The 17,548-nt window shown below is 34.0% G+C and overlaps 1 protein-coding gene across 2 annotated transcripts in view; it reads right to left on the reverse strand.

The window, feature by feature from the left end:
* Positions 1-9,848: 9,848 nt before the first annotated feature.
* LOC136025368 (uncharacterized) overlaps positions 9,849-17,548 on the reverse strand; it is a 172,776-nt gene continuing 165,076 nt past the window's right edge. For both annotated transcript variants that reach the window (XM_065701329.1, XM_065701330.1), the window contains exons 50-51: positions 13,572-13,677; positions 9,849-10,116 (exon numbers count right to left, since the gene is read on the reverse strand). In XM_065701329.1, the coding sequence (XP_065557401.1) occupies positions 13,574-13,677 (104 nt within the window). In that variant the 3' untranslated portion in view covers positions 9,849-10,116; positions 13,572-13,573. The remainder of the gene's footprint in view (positions 10,117-13,571; positions 13,678-17,548) is intronic.

The following is a 17,548-nucleotide window of genomic DNA, read 5'->3' on the forward strand; positions in this document are numbered from 1 at the left end:
AGGGCTTCCAAGCATGGATATCACTATGTTAGGTGATTACAGTTGAATCAAACAGTTCGTGGCAACTTAGTAAATGTAAGTAAGCAACGACATGGGGTAACAGTAACCGAAATTCTAAGAAACGGAATTTTGATAGCTATGCATATACAAATGATTGTTTATCAAAATCTTAAATACTTAATATTAACAAATTTAATAATCTTAAATTTGGAACAGTGAAATCACAACTTCTGGTTTTGAAGAATATTGCTGTTGGCCAATCAGAGATAATTAATAAATGTAACGAGGAAATTAATTTATTAGTCAGTCAACTGTTTGTTGAAGAAAATTACAAGAAAATATGCAACTTACTATTTTGTGGTCTAAATAAAATATCTAATAAGAATGCCGAGTCTCTGATTTCAGATATGTTGGTGCATGGATTGTACTTTGATAACGGAAATTTGCCGTCTTTTAATGTTTCTCAGTGCTCGAAAAAGTTTGTTCAAAATAAAGTGGACATTACACAGATTCGATTTTTTATTTTGAGAAATGCGGAAAAACTTAAAGTGAAAGAGTTCAGTGGGTATACAAATGTTTTTATTATTGATAATGCTCGGCCTCGTGTTCTTATTGCGCGCAAGAAACTCCTGGGCATCTGTAATGCTTTTGGTCACTCGGGTCTCTGCAACTGAAGACTGTACTAGCCCAACGGTCAACTGCCTGAAGTTAATCTTTCTCGGGGGTCCTTAACGCTGGTTAAGGTGAGCCCAACGATTTCGAAACACCCAGTACTAGCAGCTGCAAGCAACACCACAGTCGAGCCCGAATGCCTAGGCAAGTATGCACTGGTCCTGGCCGAGATCAAACTAGAGAAATCCAAGGTTCTCTTTCAACTACTATATTAACTGAAAATGCAGGGCAAGCACGAGACAACCAATAACACTTATAAAAACGCCTAACAAAACCTAAAACACATAAACCACACTTACTTAAGACTTATGCTATATTGTTCTGATTGCATTATAGTTAGAATACAAAAGACTTAAAACCAAGAGAGCTAAGGCTAAAAAACTTAACTTTTTATATCTTTCCAAAAAACGACATTTTTCCAGCCAGCCACTTTTCTGCGGTTGACTGACGTGTGCCGAACCAGCTAAAACTTGATAAAGATTTTCGAATGGGTTTTAATTGGATTTTTGAAAAAGAATACTTTTTTAATATTTAATCTATAATAGTTTATATTAATTTAGTTTTACCTATTACAATACTCCCCCCATACAGAAAAGACGTCCCCGTCTTTTATTCTAAGTATCAGTATTGTTATATATTTTTTTCCAAGGTTATTCGTTCTGTTCGATCCACATGATAAAGATTATTCGATACATCAGACATTATTAGATTCATTAAAACTTTATTTTGGACAAAACACAAAGTTTTACATATTATTTATAGTGTTATCAACCAGTCTATTCAAATCCACACTATCTTTAGTTTCTGATTCACCGATTTCATTCTGATACATATTTTTGATTGACGATTCCCCTCCAAATGTTCCTTTCCATACCTGCTCCATAATCATTTCGTCGATAATTCTATCTAATTGCAGGTTACCTTTTTTAGTGCCTTTTCCTTCTATACTACTAAAATTGCAACGACAATTACACTTCGAATAGTGGTTAGCTGTATCTTTCCTTTCTTTTTTTGTTATTCCTAATGATCTACACCGATCCTGCTTAGCATTAACGGATACTCTAGTTGTCCCTACGCCTACAATATGCACATTTTTTTTTTTAAAATCTTCGGGCCCATGTTGCAGTACTTGCAAAGCCTTTCAATCAAATTCATTTAACTTGTACCAAAACTGAAATTTCACTATATTCCTTTTCAATACAGTCTGAACATTCTCCCTTTAGAAACTGAAATGCTCCATCACTGAAATGAGGTGCCAAGCCCATTGTGGTTGCTGCCTGTACCCTTTTAAATAAAAATTCTCGCACTAAATATACTTCTTCCAATAATTGCTCATAGGTTGGTAAAAAGATACTTAGATTTTCCGTTATTTAAAAAAATTAAAAATATTCCTCAACAACATCTAAACAAGCGCGACTGTTTTATTAAGAAAAAAGGTATGTTTTCTTACATTGTAATCATACTTTATTCTACGGTTTCACGTGTTTTTTCACATGTTTCTCGTCTCTTTCTTTTAAGAACACAAAAAAAACCTATGCATCACATATCCGACAAGTAGTCCGTTCTTTGTGCACTTGTTCTTGAAGCTTTTGCTTGGAACGCTTACTGCAGACAAAAAATCGAATTCCTATATTAGCTAAATAAAGAACCAGCATAATTGGAAAAAAAATCTGTGGAGCAGAGAGTTATTATAAAAATATATTCTTCATTTTTCTATTTTCTATAATAAACTCGATACTCTCCTTGAGCTGATCCAGAGTGGTAAGCAATTTTGGGTGTTCCTTTGGAAAACTAAAAAAAAGGAAAAAAACTAGAAAAAAATTAAAAAACAAAAAATGAAACCAACTAAAAAAGAAAAAAAAACAAAAAAGAAAAAAACTAAAAGTAAGGAAAAACTAAAAAAATAAAAAAAGCAAAAAGGAAAAACTAAAATGAAGAAAACTAAAAAGACAAAAAGACAAAAACTAAAGAAGGATAAAAAACAAAACATTTTTTAAAAAGACTAAAAGAGAAAAAACAGAAAAAAAACTAAAAAAACGAAAAAAAAACTAAAAAAAGAAGAAACTAAAAACTAAAAACGAAAAAAACTAAAAAAGAAAACAAATTAAAAAGAACAACTAAAATAAAAGACAAAAAGTCAAAAACTAAAGGAAAAGAAAAACAAAAAAAATGAAAAAACTAAAAAAGAAAAAAAACTGAAAAAAGAAAAATCAAAAACCAAAATTAGGTAAAAAACTTAAAAAATTAAAAAATGTGAAAAAATAAAAAACTAAAAAAACAAAAGGAGGAAAAAACTAAAAAAAAGATAAAAATCTATAAATGACGTCATGTTCGCAACGCGAAACCAGGCTTGCGGCTGATAGAGCTAGTAAAAAAAAGGCGTGTCGCTGTATTACAAAAGCAATGCGTGTATAATTATCATACAATGTCACCAAAAATGGAACACCAGGAGGAAACACTAGAGCAACGCAAAACAAGGCTTATTTATATATATATATATATATATATATATATATATATATATATATATATATATATATATATATATATATATATATATATATGTTTTTAACTACGTAAAACTTGCGAATATACAACATTCTTCGCTGTCCGATTGTCTGTGCATATAAATAGATTGTCAGGTTTACCGACTCTTGAACATGCAACATATAATTGTCCATGGGAAAAACAATCCGTATTCAGATCTATATCTCATTATTCTAATGATTGCCCTTGAGCTTTGTTGATGGTGATTGCTGATCGAACATCCTCTGTGTCCCCGTCGTCATTTATATGTCCCGCCGTGCCCCCCGGCGTCCCCGTTGTAGTTGTGTCCCTGTGTCCCGGCCATTTCTATTCCCTGGGTCGTCATTTGTGTCCCGGTGTCCCAGTCTGTAATTTCTCTTTGAGTGTCCCGGTCGTCATTTATATTCCCTGTGTCCTGGTCGTCATTTGCGTCCCGGTGTCCTGGTCTGTATGTACATTCATTTTTGAATTGGTATATGATGAAATAAATTTTTAGTTTTTTTCCTTTTTTTCTTTTTAACTTTTTTTTTAGTTTTTACCATTTTTTAGCTGTTTTAGTTTATTTTCTTTTTGTTTTTTTGTAGTTTTTACCTTTTTTGTAGTATTTTTTTTTATTTTTAGTTTTTTTTTTAGTTTTCTTTTTCTCCTTTATTTGTCAGTTTTTTCCTTTTTTAGTTTTTTTTTCTTTTTTAGTTAATAGATTGTCAGGTTTACCGAATCTTGAACATGCAACATATAATTGTCCATGGGAAAAACAATCCGTATTCAGATCTATATCTCATTATTCTAATGATTGCCCTTGAGCTTTGTTGATGGTGATTGCTAATCGAACATTCTTTGTGTCCCCGTCGTCATTTATATGTCCCCCCATACCCCCCGGCGTCCCCGTTGTAGTTGTGTCCCTGTGTCCCGGTCATTTCTATTCCCTGGGTCGTCATTTGTGTCCCGGTGTCCCAGTCTGTAATTTCTCTTTGAGTGTCCCGGTCGTCATTTATATTCCCTGTGTCCCGGTCGTCATTTGCGTCCCGGTGTCCCGGTCTGTATGTACATTCATTTTTGAATTGGTATATGATGAAATAAATTTTTTTTTTCCTTTTTTTCTTTTTAACTTTTTTTTGGTTTTTACCTTTTTTTAGCTGTTTCAGTTTATTTTCTTTTTAGTTTTTTTGTAGTTTTTACCTTTTTTTTAGTATTTTTTTATTTTTAGTTTTTTTTTTAAGTTTTCTTTTTCTCCTTTATTTTTCAGTTTTTTCCTTTTTTAGTTTTTTTTTCTTTTTTAGTTAATAGATTGTCAGGTTTACCGAATCTTGAACATGCAACATATAATTGTCCATGGGAAAAACAATCCGTATTCAGATCTATACCTCATGATTCTAATGATTGCCCTTGAGCTTTGTTGATGGTGATTGCTAATCGAACGTTCTCAGTATTTAATTCGTACAAACGGTTAATAAATTTCTTTTGAATCAATTCTCCAGTTTTTTGAAATTCTCTTCTCTTTGACCAGTTTTTGTTCGAGGCATGGAGAGAAAATATAAAGAAGGAAGTTTTGAACTAAATTCTGTAACAGTCACAAAAACAATATTTGCACATTTGAATTAAAAACAAGTGAAAAAGCATCTGCAAAAAAAGTGAACATTCACCAAATTGAACAGAAATTAAAATTTCTGGAGCACTTTTATAATTGTAGCAGTTTTAAAGTGAACAAAAATTTAAAAACAAATATTTCCAAAAGGAAAAAGAAACGTTTTCTGTCATTACTTCAGACCAAACTATTACCTCTTGTAGGACCAAGTTGCTATTGATTACAAATTCTAAGAAAGTCAATCTAATTTCGACACAACTCCTTAAATTAAGCATTACAATTGGTAGTTAAGAAAGCCAATCGATTTAAAATGTCAGACAACGAAATATTGTGGCTCTCAGTTCTGTAGGTGTCAAGATCTTGTCTACAAGAATATGGAATTCCAAACCACACCATTATCTCATGAAGGACCAAGTTGATATTGCTTAAAAATTCGAATAAAGCTAGTTGATTTAGGAGCATCAAACAACGATACATTGCGGGTCCCTAACTTTCTTTATTTAAACTTTCGTTTGCTTTTTGGAAAAAAGTTTTCGATCGCAAGCAGCTGGCTGGTATTATATATTTTTTTCGTTGGCAGGGTTGTAACGTGTAGGGGAGGGGAACCCCCCCCCCACCCAAGGGCTTACAGCCAGTCGGATGAAACGTTCTAGTCGTTAAAATAGTCGCACAAAGAGTAAAATATTTACTAAAAAAAATGGGCGGATTGAAACACGTAACGTAAAATTTATAAAAGAAGATCATTCTCAGTTCGTAAAGGGAAATAAATTTAACAGGAATATCACCCAAATTAGTCTTTGAAAATGACAAGCCAGTTGGTGAAATCCATTTGCCCCCTCCAAATATTTCGAATAATGACACCTCTAGTCAATACCAAACGACGTCCACGGGAAGTAATCATGCTTATTAGTCTTCGCCAACATTGTGTTATATTCTACACCATAAGTTTCATCCACAATTTGTAATGTAGGTAGGAATATAGGTGGAACAAATTTACATTTTGGAAGATTTTACTTGGGAGTTTTCCGGAAGAGATAATTCCTAGCATCTGACTCTAGACTGGAAAATTTAGTTTTTTATTTTTGGATAGGATCACCGTTGCGCAACGGCAACAAAGAGAACAATAAGAACAGACTTTGCTAGAGAAGCAAATTATAAAAGAATAAAAATGATTACAATTCAAGAGATACGAGAAATACTGCAATTTTAAGTTTTATCAAGTAGGGATACATCAATTGAAAAAAAAATACGAGCAAAAAATCATCTAAAACATTTTAATAAATAGGCTATACAGCCCCCAATTTCCTGAATAAGAGTCAATGAGCATTAAGCAAATCTTTGCATATAAAAGACAAAATTTCAAGAGGAAATCTTAAAAATAGGATATTTGCTTAGCCTATGACAATAGAGCTCCTACTAATGATACTTCTACTAGTGGCAACGCATTGCACTACGAAATATATTGGCTCGTCCGATATCTAAGATTATTAAGAGCTTCTGTCCTTTTCTTGGCTTTCCACTTCCTTTAAACCTCTTCTCACCTCCTCTTCAAGGCAGGTTCAAGAACGATCTGGTTTTGTTTGACCTGAGTCTGATTGTAATCACGTTTGGGATCCTTGATTGACAACTGTCATTGCGATGACCTGTACTATCTTGATCTAAGCTAGTCTGATCTAATTAGTCTGGAAGGAAGCAAAAGAAAGCCTTATCTATGAACTGCAAGGCTTGATACAAATACTAAAATCTTAAGGAGCTGCTTGGTATATGACCAATAAAGGAGCTTTGAACAAGGTCTGAGTATCTCAATTTTCAAAGAGCGTTCTCATTCTTTTATATGATTAAATAAAAAAAAACTAATTTTTTTAGCTGAAAGTAAGGAGCGACATTAAAACGAACAGAAACTACTCCGTATATGAAATGAGTTGTCCCCTCCGTAATCCCTCGCTCTTTACGCTAAAGCTTTTAATTGTTTTAAAAAGTAGAATTGTGGCAAAGAGTCAAACTTTGCTTACGAGAAACATTAAACGCTCTAGATAACGCATTTATTATCAAGGTCTTAATGAGACTAGGATGCTAAAGTTATAGATATCTAGTAATCAGATGGATGCTCGATGCACAATAAGGATCACAACCCAAAAGGATTCGATACATCAAAAATCATTTTGTAAGCCGTACCGTCAAAACTATCTCAAAAGCAAAGGGCCCACTAGCAAAATCTTGCAAGGGATTATTTATCATTGACACCTATTGAGAATTTGAGATTTGATTGTGAAAATTGATTGAAAAGACAATAGAATTGTGTCGGCAAAGTTCTTAATCAAAGCGGGTTGCACCACAGAAAATTTGCAAAGCTGTCAGATTGGTCAAATGAAATTTGTTTTTAGGCTAATTTTGGAACTTTTCTAGCAGGCATGCTGTAACATTGTAGGGACAAATGTATTATGAATTAAGAAAAAACTCTTCCGTTAAAAAAAAAACACTCCTTAATGATTGTAGTTCCCTTAAAACTAAATCTCTCTATCTTTGGCACAAAACATTTACAAGATCTTTCTTAGATTTCAGAAAAAGTAGATATGAGCTTTAGTTTTCTATCGGTTATTACGATTACTTATCCGAGCTCTACAAGTTATGGCTAGACAAAAAATCAAGTTGAAGTAAAGAATCAGGTGTAAATAATTTGGCCACACAAACTAAAACAGTTTATAATGGACGAGATAGGCTGATTCGTCATGGTATTGAATCCCCTAGAAAACAAGAAAATTTATGCCCTTGCTCAATAATCTTATAATCCTCTGTATATTAAAAAAAACTTTGCTTTTTTTTCAACCTCGCTCCTCCAAAAAAAATTTAGCCCTTTCTCTAGCTTTCTTACAATTCCCCGAAATTTAAATGCTTATTCTCTCGTTTACCTAATGATACTCAGAAAAGAGTCAAGAGATCAATAGCTGATCTCTGAAGCATATCATATAGATTAAGTAAGGGAAAACGTGAGCACATACTGATTTGCTCGGTAGAAGCTTTTCCAATGCCAATCAGCATGTCCCCAGGTGACCGATAAGGGGGCATCTACATATATGTAGGGTGTTATCGCCATTTAAAAACGCAGTGCGGAGCAAGGATACCTCATTCCCTGGGATCCATAATCAAATTTGAGGGAGGAGTAAAAATGAACGTGAAGGAGGGAAAAGGCCCCTCTAATGCGCACTGTACTGGTCCCATTGGCGTTCAGGTATGTCTCTCCGGTTACAAATCTTCTCCCATTAATTGGAAGCATTTCCCAGTTCAGAGGCAGATCCAAGATTTTCTTTAGCCTGGGGGGGGGCATAATAGGTTGCTTCGATAAACTTGCGAACAAAGAGATACCAGCAATTTAAAAGGAACATCTAGAATTATGCGTCATAGGTAGGTAGTGGAAATGGTGATAAATTTAATCTAAAATCTGGTGAGGGTTAAAGCTCTAATAAATTTGTTCAAATTAAAATGGTATAAAAATACTAATAAGAAAACAGAACGTTATAAGAACTACCCCGCAATGAAAAACTAAAAAGCTGTTCACCATCTTTAATTCTTTTCTTAATATCTTCTACATAATTTTTCGCCTTTGCATTTCTGCAACTTAACAATTGAAAACTTATTAAAAACTCAACAAATAAACCAGCAAAAAAAAAAAATATCCCAACCCCAACCATAACAAACGGTCCCATACCCTAATTCGTCACTATGTTAGGGGGGGGGGGCGTATCCCCACATGGATCCACCACTGAAGGAAATCTTGCATCCGCCACTTAAAATATCCTTTTAATAGAAACAAGCATTTTTAATTTCACCAGTTTGCGAGATCAAAACGCATAAGGTGTAGTTATTAGACCCTTCGAAGCTTCTGAACAAAATGACAATAGGAATTGATTCCGTTACCATTGGAACTACGAGGAAAGAGCTTGTGTGTAGGATCAGTTGCATTCAATTCAATTTTTACCCTGAGGAAGGCCATTAGAACATTGAAGTTCAAATAAAATGGCCCTTCTCGCAAGTTTCTATGACCACCCTTCCATGGGAAATGTAAAGGGAAAAGACTTTTTTTTACTCTTTTCTGGCCATCATTTCAACCTAACTGCTTATTTCATTGTTCATTTCAGCTAGTCAAAATTGAAGATTTTGCATGTGAGTCGGCTTTTCGTTAACTTTCCTATCAAACTTGCACTTAACATAAATTAATTGAATGTGAGCAATGGCATGGGCAGCATAGAGGACAATTCTCAAGGGGTTGTTTTAAAGAATGCTACCTTGAATGGAGAGGAATAAATAATACTGACGAGATTAGTCGAAAGTTTTTATTTTTATTTGAGGAAACACTTATAGAAATTTTATTTGACAGAGGAAGAAACTTCAGCTATTGTTGGTTTAAAACTTACTTTGTTGGTTTTTACTAAGAATGAGTTCCCTCCATTTCTTATTTCAACAGAAAAGTCAATTAAGGTGAAGTATGTTAACTTCAAGTAGAAGGAATGGGCAAATTTTAGTTCATTCTAAATTCTTTTGATATTTGGTCAACCACAGTCAAATTTACCCAGAAGATTGACTTAGCACTCTTCTTATTTGTCATAACTACATTGTCATTCAATGACTGATTACTACATTGATGACTTGATGTCATCAACTGATGACATCATTGATTACTACATTTTCATCAATTATATTGCTGTTATTATATTAGGCTACTATTACTATTATTATATTGCTACTACAATTGGCTAGGAGATGGAAAGCGACAAGACCTAGCAAAGTTCAAACAAAGAGTCTACATCCTTAGGATCGCTGTACAATTTCCAATAAGATTACTGTTCCATATTTTGGAACACTAATTTAGTGTTCTGAAGTCACTAATTTATTATCATGCAAAACATTTGCAAAAGAATAGAGAGAGCTCCCCTTCACTTTTAACTTCCTGAATAATGAAATACATTTGACTGGTAATTCTATTTACAGTCTAACTAAAATAATCAAATAGAAGATCAAATACATTTAAATTAGGTATTAATGCAGTGGCACACTGAAGGGCTGAAAATAGTAAGTCATTTTGATTTAATTTAATGAGGTAAAAACATAAATACAAACACACAGACAAACTTTAAATGCTTGAAAAGCACCCAAAAAGTCCCAAATTGTGGATATCCAAAGCACTTCACATTTTATATATCAAACTGTTATCTCTAAGAAAACTGAAGTTCTTTTGAAATGATTGAGATAGTAGATGACTCTCTTCTTAAATTGAGCGATCCAAAAATCCTTTTTCATTCTGTTTTGATGATCAAATTTACCATAATTTTTGCTTCCTGTAAAATAAAACCAAATCAGCAAATGAAATTGTCAATAGACTTATGGGTCTAAAAAAGGCATAAATAAAATTTCAAAGTGGAACACAGCTAAAAATAGAAGTTTAATAAGAAAATAGTCCATGAATATGTTAAAAATTTACAACATGAATCTGTTTTACACAATAATTTTTTATAATTTTTTTCTCTATTTTTGCACTACTCTTTTTGCATTTGGTATGTTTAGAGTGTTAAATAAGTTGTTAATATTGTGGTTATTTTTATTATATGTGAAAAGGGTCGTTAGTAGCCAAATATTTGGGGAGGGGGCAAAGAATTTTACCAACTGGCTGGTGATTTTTGCTGATTTTTTTTTTATCAGTATTTAGTCTAATATCCGTTCTGAATATGGTACGTAAAATCAGTGCACAATCCAGTAAAACCGCTGAAACCAACGACCGATATAGAGATTTGATGTGTCAGGTTACTATTTTCATGCTCTTCATTTAATTAAATGGAAAATTATGGCACTGTCTATAAAATCATGATAGGAGTCACTAAAACTGCTACGTTTACAGACGAAGCTCAACATCTTTGTAGATGAGATATCAGTATTTCCAAGGTCTTTATTTAACCAAACCAAAACGTTTTTATGGAATCAGAAAATTTGTGGCGGCTCGCTTCTCGATTTGCCAACTCATATTTTTACCAAGCGCACAAAAAATTGGGGGGGGGGGGGCGAGGCATCCCCCCCATACATGAAGACCCTGTATGTGTATATACCCAGCTATAATAGAAGGATGGATTCTCCATGGCCGTTGCTGGCACAGAGGTCGTCGAATCAACGTTTCAGCTGTTTGATCAAATGAAGGTAAACATGGATCAGAAGCATTAATTTACTTTTACTTTTAGCGGGAGCCAGACGATGAACTGTCCTTCCTGGCACCGACAGACTTTGGAACCACACCTGAGTAACACTTCAATTTATCAGATGCAGCTCCCCTGTGATCTTCATCTTTCTTCTGTCCCATCCTTAAACGAGTCATTGAAAACAAATCCATGGTTCTAGGTCCTCTTTTGATTTTTGACAGTGCTTTATTTTCTGTCTTCTTGGTTGTCATCTTTAAGAGGGCACTGGATCGCTAATGAGAGCTTCTTGATATATAATACTTTTGGACAGGCGTTATGTGTAGCCAAGGAGCCTGATGTGAGGTCTCTCGATCAAAAAAGAAGAGCTCTTCAGACTCGTTACTATGTCAGCTACAATTTAGAATTATAAACAACCTATTAGTTGGGAACCCATAACGATGGCAGCCGTGATTAAACGCTTCTTGTCTCCTCTGTCTTGAGTGGCCAAGACTCACGACCGAATAGTAGTTCAGCGTTTGCTAAAGTCCCCAATCTCGCCATAGCAATTTTTAAAACTGATAAGAGACTGGTGAAAGAAGACAAAACTAGTTGCCTCTCCGTCTCCTCCTCAACATAAAATTTGTATCCAGCATTTCTGTTCAATAAAGTCTGGTTCAAGTCAAATTCAGGTACAAGAAAGACTTCCAAGCCTATGCTTTGTGTGTTGGCATAACTTTTGAGCTCTGCCATCTGGTGTAGAATCGATTAGCTAGTCCTCTGCGTCCTTAAAATCTATCTACCGAATGTCATAGAAGATGCTCCCTGAATGGTCAATCAAGGACTAAAGAACGAAAGGACAAATATGATAGCAAAAGTGCTAGAAAAGCAGAAAATAGAATCTTCATTTGCCAAAAATTGGTGAAATCCTAGTATTTTACACTAAACGGTATCATACAGCAGTATCATACAGTAAACCTAAAGTAAACAGTTTTATGCAAAATCTGCAACTTCTTAGTATTCCTTTGTCAAAAAGTAGTATAGTCTATATAAGCTAGTGAAAAATCCAGTTTTACATAGCGTTTAGTACAAATTACTGTTGTGTTACAGTCTTTTAAGACAACTTGATGAATTTGACAATTATGGGTGAAAAAATTATAAATTTTTATCTCTGTTTGAGATAAGAAAAAAAATCATAGAAGATAGGTCGCAAACGGGGTCAGCCAAATATAGAAAGATATTCTAAGTGACAGGGGACACATACTTTCAAGGCCTTTGTTTTTAAAGCAGTTAAGTAAGATCATTTTTAACTTCCCTCTTTTGATACTTATGAAGCTAAATTTAGTATTGTATAACATACTTATATGCTTGCTTCCTAGAGTACAGGGGATTGCCTATTTTGTTTCCTCTCTGTCAATGCTCATGTAAGTTAGTCGTTTTTTCTTAAAGAAATTATGTAAGCGTGTAATTTTAAGCACAAATTATGGCAAACCTACAAAACATGATTCTGTGTGACCGACAAGGTTCAATCACCTCTACAATATGGATCATGAAGAGCAATTACGATAGGTCAGGCAGTCTCTTCAGATGGTTAAAGCTAGTATTTCTAGAAGAGCTCTGCTAGATTAACTGTGAGTTGGTAGGCAAATTGTGGTAGGACAAGTAGGTAAACCCCTTTAGATCAGACCGGTACGAAACTAAGAAAGTTTCAAGAACGAGGATGCAAATTTTAGAGTTGCAGAGGTTATATTTGGTGCCAGGTCAAGCGTTCTCATCAAACACGAATAAAAACTTTTGAAGAAAAGGGAAAAGCTGGATGCAGTTCCTTGATTCAACTCCTTTAGATACTTTGGCTATTCTTTTAGTTTGATGTAGATAGTAAACTAAAAACACACTTTCAATGGAGGAGGGGCTTAATATTAGTCTTTCTTGGCGTAGTTGCTAAAAACGTGACAAAAATTTAGTCATTTTTGCTGTTCCTCTTAAGATCTTAACGATAGTATTCAATTATTAATGGCAATATGAATAGGCTGAATTTGTTTCTAAAAGACGATTTTTAATTAAATCTTTAATTTGCCTCAAAGTCTTTGAAGGCGTTCAAGCACCATAAAATCAGAAGCCAATACAAGAGTGGAATTAAGAAAAGGCGTCTGTTTCGGGTAGCTTAACGCTGTGTCAAGTCCGTAGCAGTAGATGAATTATATATAATATTAAGTAATTTTAAGTATTATTTTTTTTCTTTTTTATCTGGTTAATTTTTTAGGCTTCTAAGCTCTCTTTCCCATTATTTTTTTTTCGTCTATCTCAAAATTAGGCAAGAAGCATCATTAGAGTCTAAAATTATTTTCTTTGAAACTTGTCTTTAAGAAAAACTAAGTCCAACAAGTTAGATACGTCTTAGTTAAAGATGAGAATTTTGGACTGAGCCTTGATTTGTTACCAAAGATTTAACTTTTTTCTGGAAACAAGTTTTTCAACTTGAAATTATGAGATATACCACTTCACAATCAGAAATCTGAATTGGGAGCGATGTCAAAGAACCAGCAAGATAAAGGTCTTCAAACATAGGAGTATAATTTCTTTTGATGAATTTCCTTGAAAAAATGAATTTTCAAAAAAAAGAATACTACCTTCACAAATTGGAAGATTTGGTGCAATTTTCTGAAGACTCGTTTCCACCGCAACGAAGAGCGTCATGACAATCATCACACTCAGTTTGTTCAACAGTTTGCAACTCTGGAAATAACAAAGGACAATTTTATTGCAGATCTGAGTTTTTTTTCATTAATGATCTATCAGACAAAAATATTCTTTTAGATTCATCAGTAGAGTTAGCAACAACTGATACATAATTCTGTTGATAATGACTGATAATATCTGATACTATCTGATAATAACTGATAATATTTGATAAAAAAGGATAATCATCTGATAATAATTTTGAAAATGTTTTTGTTTAAACTTTTTAGCGACCACAACTTGTTATATTTTTTTTTTATATTTTTATATTATATTTATATTTTTATATATATATTTTTATATATATTTATATTATATATTATATTTTTTTATTTATATTTTTTTTATGTACTTTGCTGAGGATACCCCTTGGATATAGAGCTGAAATATTCATTTAAGGTTAACAAAATTCACAATCTTAGATTAATTCCCTATTACTGTATTTGTTGTTATTTGTAAGAAATCACAATCTCAGTTATGAATAGTCGTGTCAACAACAACAACAACAACAAAAGTAATTAAAAGACTGAATTGCAGGGACTTGTGTAATTTTCCTTTTTTTTAGAGATATACATTTATTAACACTATTTGCCATTCGCTTGCCAAGAGAGGCAATAAGCTTGAAAGGGCAAGCGAGCATATCACCCTCAGCTAATTAAAACTACATTCACATCACGCTATTTAACACAAAAGAACCTCAATTGATGGCGGAAGAACGGAAAGAAGAGAAAGAGGAAAAGACAAGAAGTAGACAGAAAACAAAACAAAATTAACAGCAAAATAAATCAGGGATATGCTTTGAATAGAATGACAACCTGGAGCGGGCTTCACATCAAAATAACTAACGAGATAAAAGACACTTCTTTGCCCGTGACTTGAAGGCCAGAAGACTAGGCGTATTTTTTACACACTCGGGCAATATATTCCAAACATTGGGACCACAATGGCGAATCAAAAAGCCCGAGTGGTACTCCTAAACTCATGAGTTAAGATATCGACTTTTCTTCTATCATGATCATGACGGTCTCTATTAAAATTAAAAAGATATTCAAAAATCGGGGTGAGCAAGCGATTCAAATATTTATACGGGAAAATCACGACTTGGTGATCTTGAATTTCAGATACATCCATTAACTCATTCTTTTTAAAATGTTCATGAGTAGGAACCTCATCAGAATCATAAAATTCTGATAACAATTTTGTACCAAGTTTTTGTACCCTTTTGAAACATGTTACAAAATTACTTGCCCATATGGAGCATCCATAGCTAATATATGGACAAAATATAGAAAAATAAATCATTTTTAGAATCTTTGTTGGGACTAGATTTTTAATTTTCGCATCACCCCAAGACCTCTGCATAATTTTTCAGCTATCGCACTTGAATGGTTTTTCCACGACAGGTTTTCATCAATTAAAAACCCAAATACTTCATTGTTGCTACTCTTTTCATCACATTTCCTCGAACTGTGATTTGATCATTTCCATTACTTGACGAAAGTCTGGAAAATATCATGAACAAAGTTTTAGAAAATCTTAGGGTTAACAAATTTTGTTGGAAAAAAATTAGAAATTCAGAGACTACATTATGAATTTTATTACACAAAACATCAAGCGACGGCGCAGCTAGAAAGAGAAAATTGTCATCTGCAAACAGGATGACACCAGCCTCCGACAGGTAATGCTTCACTCGATCAATAAAAATGAAAAAAGGAGGGGTCCCAGGATTGACCCCTTTTGAAGATAAAAATGATCCATTCTGTACTATCTGATACCTATTGTGTAGATATGGTGAAAACCACTTCAGGCTTGAGCCCTTCACCCCAATCGAGTCAAGAGCTTGAATAAGCCCTGGTCCACCGTATCAAACGCTTTTTTCATATCCAAAAACACAGCTGCAGGTATAAGACCAGCTTCAAATACATCATTAATCCAATTGGTAGCCCTTTTCTGAACCCAAATTGGTTTTCCTTCAGAATTTTATTCTTTTTAATATAATAGCTTAACTGGACATGTACCACTTTCCCATATAACCTAGAGAAAAATGAGAGAATAGATATAGGTCTTCGATTCCATTTCGACTTCAAATTATATCAAATAGTTCGCGGTAACGAACTGTAAGTAAGGAGCGACCCGGCTCAATAGTAACCGAAGCTCTAAAAAACAGAATTTTGATACCAATCACGTCAAAAGATTCGAATTTTTATGCTGATTTTAAATTTGTATAATCAAGTTTAGTTTTACCCAGCAAAAGTTACGAGCCCGAGAAAATTTGCATTATTTTTAAAAAAGGGGAAAACACCCCCTAAAAGTCGTATATTCTTAATGGAAATCACAACATAAGATTCAGCGTATTAAAGGACCATACTGTAGAGGTTTCAAGCTACTAGCTGAACAAATGTGGAATTTCGTATTTCTTGCTAGAAGAAGGATCAAGAATGCGTGTCTTTTTTCCCAGGGGTGATCGTATCGACCCAGTGGCTCTAGAATGTCACGTAAAGAGCGAGGTATCGACGAGGGGCGAAACCCCTCACATACCTAATTATTTCTGTTTGAACTATTTGATATTTTTTTTTCAATGCTGGGAAATCCGAATCCACCTCAACAGAAAAATGCCCTCTCCAAACGGCCATGTTTTCCTCATGGATTCATCATAGGTCGTTCCATATCCGAAACTGCAATTTTCTCAGGTTTTTCCTTTGGTTCTTATTACGTATATGAGGGAGTTGGACCCACCTTCAGTACCTCTCTCTTTACGCTAAAGTGTCAGTGAATTTGTAAAAAGCTTATTATTCTAATTAAGCGGCCCTTGTGTGTCAGTAGTCATTCTTAAGGAAAAAAGTCAAACATCAGCGCAAAGAGTGAGGTTCTGAGAAGGGAACAACCCCATCATATATGTAATAATAGCTGTTCGTTTTAAGTTTTAATGTTGTTCTTACTTTCAGTTTTAAAAACTAGTTTTTTTTTTAATTTAATAAAACCACAAGCCTTATATCTTTGGTTTATTATCAAACAGTTCGTGGTAACGAACTGTAGTAAGGAGCGACCCAGCTCAATAGTAACCAAAACTCTAAAAAATGGAATTTTGATACCAATAGCTACATAAAAAAATCGCATTTTAATATTGATTTCAAATATATAACTTTCATCGAAATTAGTCTGACCTATCAAAAGTTACGAGCCTGAGAAAATTTGCCTCATTTTATAAAATAGGGGAAAACACCCCTTAAAAGTAATACAATCTTAACGAAAATCACACCATGAGATTCAGCGTATGAGAGAACCTTATTGTAGAAGTTTAAAGTTCCTATCTACAAAAATGTGGAATTTCGCATTTTTTGCCAGAAGACAAATCACGGATGCGTGCTTATTTGTTTTTTTGTTTTTTGTTTTTTTCTCAGGGGTGATCGTATCGACCCAATCGTACTAGAATGTCTCGGGAGGGCTCATTATAACGGAAATTAAAAGTTCTAGTGTCCTTTTTAAGTGACCAAAAAAATTGGAGGGTACCTAGGTCCCCTCCCACGCTCATTTTTTCCCAAAAGTCACCGGATCAAAATTCTGAGATAGCCATTTTATTCACCATAGTCAAAAAACCTAGTAACTATGTCTTTGGGGACGACTTACTACCCCGCAGTCTCCCTGGGAGGGGTTACAAGTTACAAACTTTGACCTGTGTTTACATATAGTAATGGTTACTGGGAAATGTACGGACGTTTTCAGGGGGATTTTTTTTTGGTTTGGGAGGGAGAGTTGATGTGGGGGAGGGGGGGTTGCGCGGGAGGATCTTTCCATGGAAAAACTTCTCATGGGTGAAGAGACTTTCAATGAAGGGGGCGCAGGATTTTTTTGCATTATTTAAAAAAAC

Source organism: Artemia franciscana, chromosome 3, assembly GCF_032884065.1.
Source record: "Artemia franciscana chromosome 3, ASM3288406v1, whole genome shotgun sequence".
NCBI classification, from domain to species: domain Eukaryota; kingdom Metazoa; phylum Arthropoda; class Branchiopoda; order Anostraca; family Artemiidae; genus Artemia; species Artemia franciscana.